Here is a 14,685-nt window from a genome sequence, read left to right as displayed (position 1 = left end):
CCCCTATGAGGACAGGCTGAGAGATTTGGGGTTGTTCAGGCTGGAGCAGAGAAGGCTCCAGGGAGACCTTACAGCAGCCTTCCGGTACCTAACGGGGGCCTACAAGAAAGCTGGAGAGGGACTTTTTACAAGGGCAGGTAGTGATGGGACAAGGGGTAATGGCTTTAAACTGAGGGAGGGTAGATTTAGATTAGATGTAAGGAAGAAGTTCTTCACTGTGAGGGTGGTGAGGCACTGGCACAGGTTGCCCAGAGAGGTTGTGGATGTCCCATCCCTGGCAGTGTTCAAGGCCAGGTTGGATGGGGCTTGGAGCAACCTGGTCTAGTGGAAGGTGTCCCTGCCCATGGCGGGGGGGTTGGAACTAGGTGATCTTTAAGGTCCCTTCCAACCCAAACCATTCTATGATTCTGTGATTCTATGAAATAATACAAAGACATGTCATTTTTTTCATTGTTTCTTTTTTTTTCCTTCTGAAACCAAAGGGAGCAAATCAGACACTTCAACATAGGTGTCTAGGATAAAGCCTCCAGCTGCTTCAGAAAACTGTGGATCTAACGTAGGTCTTATGTCATATCTGCCAGTCTCTGTGAATAGCTTACATACCTTAGGGTATCTGTAATCACACTAGACACCTATGTTTAGGCACCTGAATACCACTTGACTATGACCAGTATCTATGTGAAAGCTAGCACGGTCTTTCAAGAGTAGATCATAAAGAGGTTCCAAGTAGTTTTATTGAAGAAGGGAATGTGAAATCATGAATGCAATGCAGCATATCCCAGGATGTGATAATATAACATATCCTTTTTGTTTTCATCTCTTAGGTGTGTTCTGCACTGGAATCAAATTGATCTGGGAATCATTCTTTGTAGGGTTGCTTTATTTTGCCCAAAAGAACTAGATTGTATCAAAACTACAGAGACCCTAATAAGCAGCCCTTACTTGTTGCTTTGGGGAAAAACTCCAGACAGCCAAACTTTTATACAAGCTGTACCAGTGTAAATCCAAGCTGATTACGTGGAAATCAGAGACATGGGTATAATTCAGCATACAGCACTATCTGGCTAAAAGGATGTAGCCTTTGACCCAAATTAAGGAGGAAAACCTATATGACTTAGTGAAGCCATAGAAAATAAAAAGCTATGTTAAAACTTCCAGCAGTTCAGTAAAGTTATTTTTGGCTTTGGCATCTGTGTCCACATCACCACCTGGAAGCTGTGGAGAGCTGGGCAGGAGCAGAATGATTGACATCTAGCAAAGGTAGAAGCAAGGTATTAAGCACAAGCTGGGTAAATAAACAGTTGTGTTTTGCTTAAGTTTTTTGCTAGGTTAGGGCTGAAGTGCTCCTGTCTTGCAGGATGACACTGTAGGAGAGACTGAGTTATAAAGATGTATCACTGCAGGCCAAGGAGAGGCTTTGTACTGTTAGCAGATATTTGTGCACTCATAAATACAATCACTGTGGTTTATTGATGGAGTTTGAATAAGAGTCCTTAGAGATCAAAAATATAATAACTTGCTACATAAGTTAAAAGACTCATTCTGTTAGCAACAAGTACGGTACACGCTCTTCTACTTATTGGTTTCTGCAACTAGAAGACAATCAGTGTGTGAGCACTAGGAAGGAAATTACGTGTACAAAATTTGCATCTATAGTTTATACTTGTTTTGTTACTGTTGGCATCTCTTGGAGGCCTTCAGCTACTCTTTGCATTTAGCCTCAGATTCTGAAGAGTTCAGACTGCAAAATCCAAATAGATCCTTTCATACCAATCTAGAATGAGCCTTGAAATGACTCTGCTATGTTCATATCTCCATGTGCTTTTTTTAAGGATTCCTGCAAACACTGCTCAGAACGTAGAGGACTAAACTGCCTATATGACTGTTATAAATAGTCACTAAAAGTGTAAACAATATGAGTACCTATGCTAGTAAATGTTAAGAATGTAAATAAAGTACCCAATTTATGAAAGTAGTTCCCCTAATTATCATGTGTAGACAGTGAAGAGAAATGGTCTGCTTCGGAAAATAATTGTGCTCTGTACTGGAACTCTTGGGAACTCTTGAGTCATGCTGAAGGCTCTCACCTCCCAGCGTAGGCATCTAAGCTGGATGCCTCAAGATAGATAATCTGAATGCCTCCAGTGGTATGTATTTTTGTTATTCTTTTTCTTTTACTGAGTGAAAGTTTTGGAGTCTATTTTTCAGATGTTTTGCAATGAAAATAGCTGTTCATGCAGTGTTCTGCTCATGAGAACACTTCTGGCCATGCTGACGAACAGCTTCTCCCAACTTTTTTTTTTCCAAAGTTGGGGCGTGGAAACTCCACAGACTTTGTTCAGCCAGAGGAGGGTATGAGCCAGGTACCCAAGGCTCCTGGATATGTACTACCTCTGACCTGAGAAAGCAGATGAGAGAACAGAAGGTGCACTGCATGTCACGAATGTGGAGTTTGAGTTACATACAAATGTTTATAGTTGAAACAGTTCTTCTGTTATCATGGTAATCAGCAGGTGCTTCATGATGGTAGACCTATGAAAAGCCTTACATTATAGATCTATGATTTCTTATGGTGAAAAAAATGTTACATTGTCATTAATTTATCATAAGCTCCCATGTAGTAATATCGTAAAAAGAAGCCCACTGTATTTGTAAATATGTCAGACTGTAATATCCATCATCAGAAAGCTTACTTACACTGACAGATTTTGTATGCTTATGCCTGTCTATCTTTCACAACCTGGAATACGTAATTAAATTCTAAATATCATAAAGTCAGCGAGAATTAAAATGGAAGCTGTATAACTTCAGAACTTTTTAGTCTTGTCAGCCTCCCTAAAATAAGTTCAGAGCACTATATTAGAAGGCTGCTGTTTCTGCCATTTCATTGTGTTATACCTGTTTTAGGAGTGTTTCCAAAATGTGAGGAAAACCATGATCTTATCTGGAGGATGTCCTATTTGATCAGATTTAGACTGGCAAATATTTAAATGAAGTTTAGCACTTAAAAGTTTTTTTTAATATTTTATGATTATTTAATGATAGAAATCAGTAAGATTTTCAGTGGCTATACTTTTTATTTTAAAGAAGCTGTTAGATCAAAAGTTAAATTTGGGGGCATTTATGTTCTGGGTAGTACTTTCTAAAGCAGAACTGATAATAGAGGAGTATCAGCCCTGAAGTAAATTTTAACAATAGTACTGAATACTGCACTGCGAATGCCTGTATTAAAGTAGTGGGGCAATTTTTCCTCTTGTAGGTCATTACACTGCTTTGTGGACTGAAAGCAGTTTCTTAGCCTGTACCTCTCCTTAGTACAATTGCGAGATCAGGAAGCACAATGTAAAATTTGTATTTTGTATGAACTCTGTCATAGGATGCTAAGACTGGTGGCATTTTTCTTTAATATGCTTTGTTTTAAGACATCCATTAAGTTGTTCAATATTGTAGTACAACAGCATATTGTCAGTGGAAGTGCACGATAGGTAAACATCTTCTTCAGAAAGAATACTAAAAGGTCAAAGCAGTAAGGTTCTGCATTGTATATTAATGTTGTGATGCAATGTTAAAAAAAGACTACTATACGTGAAATGGAATTACTTTGGCTCTATGTCGCTTGGGAGAAAGTCAGTAAAAAAGATGCTAGGGGATCTGCCACTCCTAGAGAGAAGGCTGAAGTTAGCTATAGCCTTTTTAACATTAGTCCACAGGGAAGCGCAAGTAGGCATTGGGTGATACTTTAACATCCCAGACACAAACTCTACTTACAGCAGTCAAATCCAGATATCCTTGGGTGTGATAGCCCATTTTTTTCTTCGCCAAATGATCACAAAGCCAAGAAGAGATTGTGCTGGTTAGACTTGATAACTGGTGAAGACTAAGAAGGACAAATGACAGAACATTATTAGATCATGTTCGTACAAGCTGATTTGGGATAAGCAAGGATAGGCCTGCAGTTTTGAAAAGACAAACTATGAGAAATAAAAGGAACTGGTTAGTGACAGGGAAGAAATCGAGTACTCGCCTATGGGGGATGTCTGAAATTTCTTTAACTTGAAAGCACCAAAACCAACCAACCAACAAAACCTTGAACTTTTCCTTCTGCCTGGGAGGGAAACATGAGACTCTCGGGAGCATCCCACGGGGTCCCACCAGTCACCCATCTCACCTGGTATTCTCCTCCCAACAGCAGCGATAGAAAACGCTGTTGGGAAGAGTGCACACAGGCGTAGCCAATTCCTGCAGCCCATCCCTCTCATATACATCCCAGTACCTGCATTGCTGTATTGGGATGTTAGAGGGGAGTACTTTCCTACCTGGTCCTTTTAGCATCCTTTATAGACCTGAATCTGTGTTTATTATCAGCATTTTGAAGCTGCTAATACTGTCTACCTCCACGACCTCCAGTAGCAACAAGTTCCAGAAGCTCACAAGTTTTCTGAAGAAACACTTTCTTTTGTTTGTTTTAAACTGGTGTCCCAGACATTTCATTGAATGTTCCACCATTCCTACAGAAAAGGACTGCGGAGTTATTGGAAGAGTCCCCATTTCATTGTTAGTGAAGACAGTTGTGGCTTGGAGGTTAGAGGGTGTCAATTTAAAGTCAGCACTATCAAAAGTTCAGCTGGGTAAGGATATGTGAAGGAATTAAAAGCAAATGGTTAAACGTCCTTGGTCGTTTACAATTTTGAAACAAGAACATCAATTTCAAAGGGTCCAGTATCCAGTGAGGATGAGTGGTAGAGTAAGAATAAGGTAACACCACTAACTGAATGCCTTGCCTTTATTTTCCATAAGGATGAGGCCTTGTAGAGGCACAGAAGTAGGAGGAATAATACAAACAAAACAAAAAATCAGTTATGAGGTAGAAAAAAACCTTGAAGATCTTCACATTCACATTACAAAACCAGATAAATTCCCATTCATAATAACGGAAGAGTGGGCATATGAAGTTGCAGCTCAGGTAATAAAATTTTTGTTGAATCTATCAAAAGAGAGATTCTGCCTTGTAAATCACAGAATTTATGAGGGGAAAATTATCTGTATCAACAGAGAGGCTGCTTGACCTCAGCTACCCTGAAGGCTTTGAAAAAAAAAATTTGGTGGGAGATTATATTTAAGGGTGTGGATTTAATTGAAAATTGGATAAAATCCAACACAGATTTAGGAAAGACAACTATTTGCAAATTAACGTTATAATTTTATTTTCAACAAAAGAATTGTGCTAAAATTAATATATCAGTCATCTTCAGAAAAGCATTTGATGTGGCACCACGGGGGAAATTATTACTTAAATCCTTGAACGTAAGAATTAATGCAGCATTTGTGAGGATGGATAAGGACTTCCAAACCTACCTGGCATTGTCTCTGCTGAAAAATCAATTAGTGGGATGGTAGGAAGTCATCAGTCCTAGATCTTGGGACTTGCCATATTTGGTATTAAATTTAACTTTAACTGTAAAAAGTTGGGAGTGTGCCGGTTAAAATGTGATGGTATGATGAGGAGACGTTGTGGGGGGACAGGGTCAGGGAGGTCTCACAAAAGAAGTTGGGCGCCCAGGCTGACAGCAGTGGGATGATATTTAACAGTATAGGGAGGAAGAGCTGATCAGATCTCTTTGATAGCTGCTGAGATCAAACCTGAGATACTCTGAACATTTCTGATAGTCCATGGTCACGAAAGGGTGTAAACTGGCTTTGAGTAAACTTCATTTAGGAGTTGAAAGAAGGTTTATAAAGTGAGTTTCCACAACAACCTTCCATTATTGGGGACACAAAACCTTATCTCTAGATGAGGTGTGTTTACAGAAGACATTTAGCATATTTTCAGTGAGAACCACAGGAGTTTGGTTTCAATGACCTTTGTGTTCCTCAGTTTCCAATCCAAACATCAAATATTCTGCATACTGAAACTAAAAATAACATGCAAATGTAATTGCTGACAAAGTTTTTAGAAGCAGCAGCAGCAGACAAGCTCTATTTTGGCTCAGATACTGTAATTATGAGATACTGCAGGAAATTTATTCCACTAAGTGAGAAAAGTGCTGTTATTCCCAGGAAATAATATCTGCAAGGATGATACCAAGAATATATGAAACAAAAAGTACTTGGGAAACTGATTCTTCTTTCTTTTCTTTATTACCATTAAAATATGCATAGTGATGTACTGTGATTATTTGAAATAAAACCTTAGGAATATGGAAATTGTAGCTAGCAATTAAGTATTTTGTAGAAAATACAGAGAGATTAACAATCAGTGAATTGCTTCTGCCTCATTTTCTTACGTGAATTCAGTTCCTTTTTAAAAAAACGTTACTGAAGATAAAAATGACATCAAACTGAGAATTTTCTGTGGCTCTTTTGGAGGTGAATACCAAGCAGTGAGCTCTCTGGTTTATTTGCCATTATGAATTCAGCTTGCCGTCTCTCATCTTTGTTAAGGGTGGGGGGGGGAGTCAAGAAAAAAAATGACAGCACGTTTTTCTGTAGCAGTGAAAGAAAAGCAGAAGCAGCCAGTCTGAATGCCGAGTTTTTAGTGCTCTGGAAGTGCTTCTCTTGTGCAACTGGGCTGAGGGGAGCGTTGTTTTTTTTTCCCAACGTCACTGCAATCAGATATATGGGTGCAGCTCTGCTTTACCGCAGCATGATGCAGTTGTGTATAGTTCAGCGCGCTCTTCTTGGAAGCGGGCGGAAGGAGAGCAGCTGACCAGAGCATGCAGAGGATATTCCTTAGAGAGTGGCTTTTTTTCCTAAAGCTAAACAGTACATGTGAAAATCCTCCAGCTGCAGAAGAGACGGTTTCAGCGGGGCTTCAAGTTGATACTTGGTTCACATGAGGAGGTGCATACGCTCGGGCTGTCAGCTTCTGATGGAAAAAAAGCTTCAGACAGACAGACTGCACGTTATTAAAAGCACAGCTCAGACACCGTTCGGGAAGATACTCTAACTGTGCTTATGGAACAAGTGCTGTGGTGCTGCGTATGCCTTAACTGACCGGAAGAAATTTGCCCAGTTGTGGAATGGAATAAATGAAAATACATACTGAGGGGGTGAGGGAATAAAATACTCTGCAGATAGAAATAAGCATGAGCCCCGGAGGAAGAGCCAAGGACAAAAATCTCATGGTGTGTTTTTGTTGTTGTTGAGCTTTTTTTTTTTTTTTTTTTAATGAGCTTACCTACCATGAACGGAAGAAGTGGATCTGCGGAGACTTCATTTCCTCCTCTGACCCCTCGTTTACATCACTAACTGGTGACAGTCACATCTACATACATAGTACCTGCCACTTCAGCTGCTCAGAATTATAGAAGCCTCTTTGTATGCAGCAGACATGGCTAGCCAGCAGGATTCAGGCTTCTTTGAAATCAGTATCAAATATTTACTGAAATCCTGGAGCAATAGTGAGTAGCAGAAGAATAATCTTTTCATATTACGCATTGCTTGGTAAATAGCTAGGATAACCTGAAGGATAAAATCTTATATTTCTATATGTTTGTGTTATATAAACCAAATAATTTTTGCTTTCGTCAGCTCTAAAAATCAGAATGTCAGAGATTTAAATAGGTTTCATTAACTGCAAAGGCTGTAATGAGATTATACTAGATTTTGCTTGATTGAATTCTGAAGTTAGGCTGCTTTCTGGCTCTCTCTAATAGTACATCGCAGGGAGTGCATTCCAAACAGCATTTCCTGCCTACGTGTTTATTTGATTTGTTCAAGCTTTATCTAAATATTTTTGAAAATGCTGTTTAATCACAAGGGTGTGGCATTGCTCAGAAGTTGGTTTTTATTAATTGTGCACCGAGGACAAAAATATAATTATTATACTTCAGGTCTGAAAGTCATTATTTCAATGTGATGAAAAGCAAAACATCAGTTGCTTATAGCTGCACTTCCCACCCTCTATGCTTAATTTCAGAATCTTATGCAATATTTCTATCCAGAAAGGATCCATCTGTTTATCTAATCCAGGCTGGGTTTTGCAGAATGTAAACAAATAGCATTTTAGTCTTCCTTGGTCTTTTCAGTATTGCTGTTCTTGATTTCCATTGCTGTTTAAATCAATCACTCTTCAGATTTTTAGCAATATTATGTAATGAAGATTTCTGAATAAAATTTAGTGCTTGCAAATATATTCAGATTACGTAAGACGATGGGATAGCTCTGGCAGAAATTTACTTTTTAATTTAAAATACATTAGCAGTGTATTTCTTTTCTATAGAAGCTTGTATTAACAGTGCTAAATCTCTATAATTAACTGTTTTTAAAAGATAGAACACAGTGTCTCTGGAAAAATCCAACTTGGCTATGAATGCAGTAAGGTTCTGATCATCCCACTATCTATAATTCAGTAACTTCTCCATAAAAGACTAGTATTTTAAAATTCTATGGGATAAAAAAATGGCAAAATCTGCTTCATACAAGGCATGTATCTGAATACCTACAAAGGAATAAAAATAACACTATATTAGATGTGTGACATGCAAGACTTGTCTTCATTAAATGATATCCATAGAAACTGTATTTTTCCAGGTCATTTGTAACCTCAGTAACAGTGTAGTGCTTGTCTGAATCTGTTTTTCTACCACAAGTGTGAAGCCACCAGGGAATAATACTATTACCTAAACAGCATTGCTTATCTGCCCTCCTTCCAAAATATTTAGTGCATATTCATTCAAATCAGTGATCCCTCAAGGACTGGAACAGAATTTTATGGTTTAGTTACCTTTTTGGACTAACGTTAATGAAATACTTGAGAACATAAGTGTGTATTGTGACAACACATATTTTATAACAAGCTAGTCACAGTTTATGACAGAAGAAAAACAAGTCACTTTATGGTGCAGAAATCAAATCAGTTCTGGCATTATTTTTGTAATAGACTACTGTAACTTTAAGACTAAGTGAAACTAGCACTTAAGAATATAAAAATGTCTACATTATGGAATTGAATTTAACATTGTAGTCTTTTTTTCTTTTTCGTCTACACTGAAGTATCTTGAAAGTATTTCAAAACAGCAAAGATGTTTCTAGTCTGAAGTTAGAAGTCCTTAAATGAAATTCTCTTAGAGAAATGGAAATAGTATATGAATAATTGGTATTTCTGACATTCTTTTAGCTGATAAACACACTTTCTACTGTATTTAAATAAACACTAAGAGGAAATACAATAAATTAATCCAGGTTGACTTAACCTTGTTGCCAATTTTTTTTTTTTTTTTTTTTGCTTTCAGTCTGGAAGGCTATGTTCATAAATCTGTACATATCCTTTCTAGCTGAAGAACAAACAATTTGATAAGAAGACAGCAGGGAGTTCAAAAAACCTAGGGCTTTCTTCAGCTCTGCTATGTGATGGGTGGAGCAGAGGAAAACACTTCCCTTGCTTGAGAAACTGCTGGGAAGCTTGCACATGCATGCACAGGAACATGTTTTTCAGAGAATAGGTGCTGTGTCTGCATACCCAAGAGCAGAAGTAAGCTATAAATTATGCCAGGCATTTACCTAGTAGAAAGAGGTCTAATATACTGTTCAAAAGAAAAATAACTTTGGGTCCTACACTATATATTTTGCTCGAATGGTAATAGTGCAGAGGTGCTGTCCGTGTATGTTTCTATAAATTGGCACTTTAAAACAGTAGCTGCAAATAGCACTTATCCTTCCCAGGCTTTATAGTCCCACCAAAACCATTCCTTTCTATTGATTTGTGTTTTGGCTTGCACAGAGCATTAACATTTTCCAGTAGATTGCCAACTGCACACATTGCCCATACCATACCATGAAATATACTCAGTTATTCTACCTGAGATGACAATTTTCTCCGATTTTGCTATCTAAGGTGTTTAACAAACTAGCATTCTTGACATGCTGGGCAGGATTTCAGTTCAGTGTCACACAGCACTTGCAGAGGTGTTCACCTAGCACGCTGCTCGGATTTTCATGTTCATCAACCAGCTAAGGAGGCAGGTAATTTATGGGCACTGGGGTTGGTTCATTTTAGGTACCTGTTAACTATTGTAGTCAGGATAATACAGTCAGTGGTGTGTTCTCAGTGAGCATGCACTCTTCTTCCTAGGGGACAAAAAGCCAAGTCACAGTCTGGGCTTTGAATCATCCCACCAGACTGAGAGTCCTCAAAATACTCGTCTTGCAGCTCTCAAAACAGACTTTTGCTCTGCACTTGTCAACAAGATACCATGCACGTCATGCAGTTCTGGAAAATATTCCTGTAATGTGTTGGAGATGGGATGAGAATTGGGATTCTCTAGCTGGAAAATAAGAATAATCTTTTTTTTTTTTTTTAAACTGATCTCATTTGTGTTCTGATGTTTTCTTAAATATTCAAGTACTTCTGATTGACACTACATTAGTCAACAACTGCATTAATCATTTGCATTACTTCTTTTCGAAATTACCGCTAAAAGGGCCATGCTTACTCAAGGTGAGTGGTGCTGACTTGGCACACTGAGGTTAATAAGATGACAAGAATAAAATAGGGCTCACCAAAATTAGGATGATTAAGAGTCTGTTACTCAGATTTCTTATGGAAATATTGCAAAATATTTTTTGTAAATAAGTATTTGTGATTTATTCAAAGAATAACATGAATCCAAATGTTAAGAATTTTAATCTCTTCTTTCCTTAGAGTATTTTTACTTTTTGAATGAATCAGATAATTAGATTTATCCTGAATTTAATTTCTACATGCACTTTTCAAATTCATAGTTTAAAAAAAAAAAATCTGTATAGAAGTTTAAAAGTCAAGCTACAAGACGCTGGAGTACCATAAGTATAAACCTCAGGAAGTTCTTTAATAAATTCTGGTTTTTGCAGTTTCTAGATCAGATCAGCAGTTAAGTTTATTGGAGGAAAGGATTCTGTAGAAGAATCCAAACGGCACAGGTAGATGGCTCACTTGTGCTCTCACAAGTCAGCTCTTATGTGGGCTGGTAGAAACTGCATTTCATAGTCTCCCAGTTAATAGAGATAGTTTTTAAGGTGTCTTTTTGTGTAATGGAATGAGAGCACACATTTTGCATAGTGAACATTTTAATTTTATTTGCCACTTCTCATAGAACAGAATTATCTTCAGGGCCTTATTGTAGGGATTACAACACTTGTTTATACACCTTAGAGTGGCACGATGTTTTTTTCTGTGGACTTGGATTTAATTCAGACTTGGAATAAGGCCTTTTTCAGTATTAGGACTTAAGATCTCTTTCCCATAGCCCATCCTTCCCTGTCTTCGTTCACTATAGCCACCACCCACATCAAAATCCTCATATCATCATCCTCTTTAACTTTGTGCTGTACAAAGCCCATTGCACAATCATCCTACTACACACCGGTCTCTGTCTGTGCTCCTGCGTGCCCGGTCCCTGTAGCAGTGGCTGGTAAAAGCCACCGGCTAGTGGGGGTAACATCGGAGACAGCTTAATCCTGGGGGAACGCAGGCACCCGCATCAGCTATCGCTGGCATTGCTCAAACACAGCGGCATCCCACGATGGTCCCAGGAGGACCTCCGCCTCCTCCGCGGCTTGCTGGTCGCATACCGAGCTGAACACAGTGGTAGCATCAAAACAAGTTATGTTGCCAGAGGAGCATCAGGCATCGGAGAAACTTCTCCATGGCTGGTGTGAAGCCTGAGGGGTTGTTGGCTGCCAAGTGGTCAGCAATGTTCTGTTCTGCTCTTGAGGATACGTTTCTGCCGTGTCAGGAACAGAAATTAATGAAGGACATTGACTCCTTCATTAAATGGATGTAATACATTTAGCAATAAAATTCAACCTTTTTACAGAGAATATTCATGAAGTCCTGTGTCCGTGAGCAAGAGAAAGGGAAGGCCATGGGCAGTTTCTTAGGTGAAAGTCTGCATTATGTCTTAAGTTCTGTGGTGCACTAGTTTGATATTCTAGTAAGATTTTACTGTGCAGGAAGATGATAACAGCTGTTTTGCAAGGGTTCAGTTATCTGCAGGCAAACATAGACCTGTTTAAAGCTGAATACGCTAAGCACACCATGCTATCAGACTTAGTGATTTTAGCAAGATATCAATGAAGGAAAGAGGCTCCTTCGTGTTTCTCGGTGCCTGCTTAAACAAACACGTTCACTGAACAAGAAGAACCTACCCTTCCCTGCCATCTCTCTTGCTCTGGCGTTCCTACTCTTGCAGACCCAAAAGTGAGCTGATTTCAAGAAGCTGACATGCCGCAAACTCACCCTGCAGGGAAAGGGTCGGTTCTTGCCTGAAGCAGGTGGGTGGCCTTGCGGCTGGGGAAGGGACGGGGGCATGTGGCTGTGGTAAACAGGAGAGCAGGCTGGCACTGATGGAGAAACTGCAGCCGGGGCTGGGGCCATGCTTAGACCTGCTCCTCTGGGTTGCTGCTGAGGTCTCACCCTCACACACCTGCAGAAAGCTGGCCAGGTCCCCAGCCTCTGCCTTTAGGGAGCTCTGGGGACAAAGGTTAGCATCTGCTCAGGCCTTGGCGTGTGACTCTGCCTTGGACAAAAGATGCTATTAATTCAAGCTGTCTTGCTGCCTGAAGGGAATTGATTGCTCTATCCATTGAGCCTGAAATTAGGGTGCTTAGTGGATTCTTCAGCCCTAAGTGGTCTGTGATTGTCAGCGAAGTGCCTTGCTTGATGGTGGTGACTGTTACTTCCCAGGACATCTTTCTTTATATCTGTTACTTCCCAGGACATCTTTCTTTATATTTTTCTGCAGATCTGATCCTCTTCTCCACAGAGCTGTAGGGCAAGGTATTAAACCAGAGCGTTTGGGCCGTTTGTGTTCTGGTGGTACCCATGTTAGAACTTGCATTTTGGCATGGTTCTTCTTAGAAGTAAGGGAAGGCGAAAGTTTTATGACTCTAGGGACCTGAGAACTCTTAAAAAAGGATTTTCATTTGTTTTGAGGTTTGCTACTCTGTTCAGGACCTTCCAGAATCATTTCTACCATATTGGGAGGAAAAAAAATTGCAAAATTCAGTTTATTTACACAATGAGTTTGCTTGTCATTAAGAAGTTTGAATTACTGTAGTAAAAAATCCACAAATAGTTTGAGTGCAATCTTAGGACATAAAGTTTTGTAGTAAAACAAAAACACTTCAGTCCTAATCTCAAAATATAAAATAGTCTGGAAACTAGGCATAAACTAGGCATAGATGATCACTGGTAGGTATTCCATAAAGGTTCTGATAATTTTACTTGCGGTAAAAACAAAATTATTCTGTTATACTATTAGTACCCACTATGAGTGATTAATTTGTGATATCCTTGGTTTTATCAAATTGCCAGCAGTTTGTTTTTTTCCAATATAGCTAGTTACTGTTTAAAAGGATCAGGGAAAGAACTAACAGTTCTTGTGGTTTCCTCTATGCATATAAAATACCATTGAATAAGCTGTAGTATTTTTTATTGTTGTATGTATGTATAAATATAAAAATTATATAAAAGGGAATATATATATGAGGGAAGTGATAATACACAGGTTACCTTAGGTGTATGAAATGTACAAAAATGTTCAAAGTTTAGTAATGGAGGATATAAGCCAAATTGCTACTTTACATTCCTTTTGTATTTTATTCACTTCTGAGGCACTCATTTAATTAATAGTTTAAACTCTCTTCTCTATATTGACTTAGGGACCGTAGGAAGCAGGCTCCCCACTTCCAGAATTATGAATGCATGTGCTTGTCCAGCTTTATTTTCTGTATTCATTCCTGAGTTTCTAAGCAATCGGTAAGTGCTCCGACACTTGCTATGAGTTGGTAGCCCTAGAGACTGAATTCCTGTGGGTGTTGAACCCACAATGGGCACATGTGGCATTGCAGTAGCTGTGCCTGGGAGGGACAGTCCCACCCCAACCTCCTGTCCTGGTGCTCCTACCCCTTCTCTCCCACCCTAATTACCCATAGAGTTAATATCCTGCTAGTTAAACTTTCTAAAATGGTGTAGATGCTGGTGTCAGCATAAGGCAGGGCACAAGGATACACAACTAGGAGCAGGAGGCAGTTTTGGCTGATTCCTGCTGTTAGACTGGTGGAGCTTTATGGGGAATCATACTTACTTTCTTAATGGTGACTCCTGTACCTGTGCCTGTTTCTAAATATTGGAGCTAGTTCCTTCCCCAGGCCAGTCTAGCTTTTGCATCCCTCTCTTCTCTGCTTCAGAGGATCAGCAGTGAAATTGTTGTAGCTATTGTTGTTTCCATGATAAATTTGGACTGCAGAATAATTTCACAGAGGTAGGTAGCTGAATTATTTGTGAGTTGGTAATTCTTCATTCACTGCAGTTACTTAAACTAGATTTGAATCAATTGTCCATAGAAAGGAAGTCCCTTCTCCTCTAATATAGTTTCTTCTGAATCATCCAATCCTTTGTCTATGGCATCAGCTAAAAGGAATACTAAACATAGCGTTCAAACTTTACAGCAGCTCTTTCAGCCAGATATTGTAAGTTCTTCTACTGTTTATATTTTTTAAGAAGGTAAATGGAAAGATGTTCAATAGTGTGACAAAGCAGGGCAAGACGTCTGCCAACCGGCTCATTAACCTGCTAGGGCTTGAAACTAGCAATGGCAATGGAGGGAGACTATGACCCATAGTTCAGTTAGGTAGCGGTGAACAGGGCTGGAAAGCAAAGGGTGCAGGGCAAAGGGAACAAGAGAGACCTCAGAGCTGTAAAAC

The 14,685-nt window shown here is 39.2% G+C and overlaps 1 protein-coding gene across 7 annotated transcripts in view; it reads left to right on the top strand.

Moving 5' to 3' along the window:
• Nucleotides 1-14,685, top strand: part of FRY (FRY microtubule binding protein) — a 253,298-nt gene that overhangs the window by 68,942 nt on the left and 169,671 nt on the right. Inside the window, exon 1 of one of the 7 annotated variants that reach the window (XM_069808044.1) lies at nucleotides 6,459-7,400. The exons of 5 other annotated variants lie outside the window; for them this stretch is intronic. In XM_069808044.1, coding sequence (XP_069664145.1) covers nucleotides 7,331-7,400 — 70 coding nt within the window. In that variant the 5' untranslated portion in view covers nucleotides 6,459-7,330. Of the gene's footprint in view, nucleotides 1-6,458; nucleotides 7,401-14,685 lie in introns of those variants that run through there. One more of the 7 variants, XM_069808039.1, reaches the window with a different exon arrangement.

The sequence above is a fragment of the Haliaeetus albicilla genome, chromosome 20 (assembly GCF_947461875.1).
Source record: "Haliaeetus albicilla chromosome 20, bHalAlb1.1, whole genome shotgun sequence".
In the NCBI taxonomy this organism is placed as follows: Eukaryota; Metazoa; Chordata; class Aves; order Accipitriformes; family Accipitridae; genus Haliaeetus; species Haliaeetus albicilla.
This window is presented reverse-complemented; position numbering and strand designations above follow the sequence as displayed.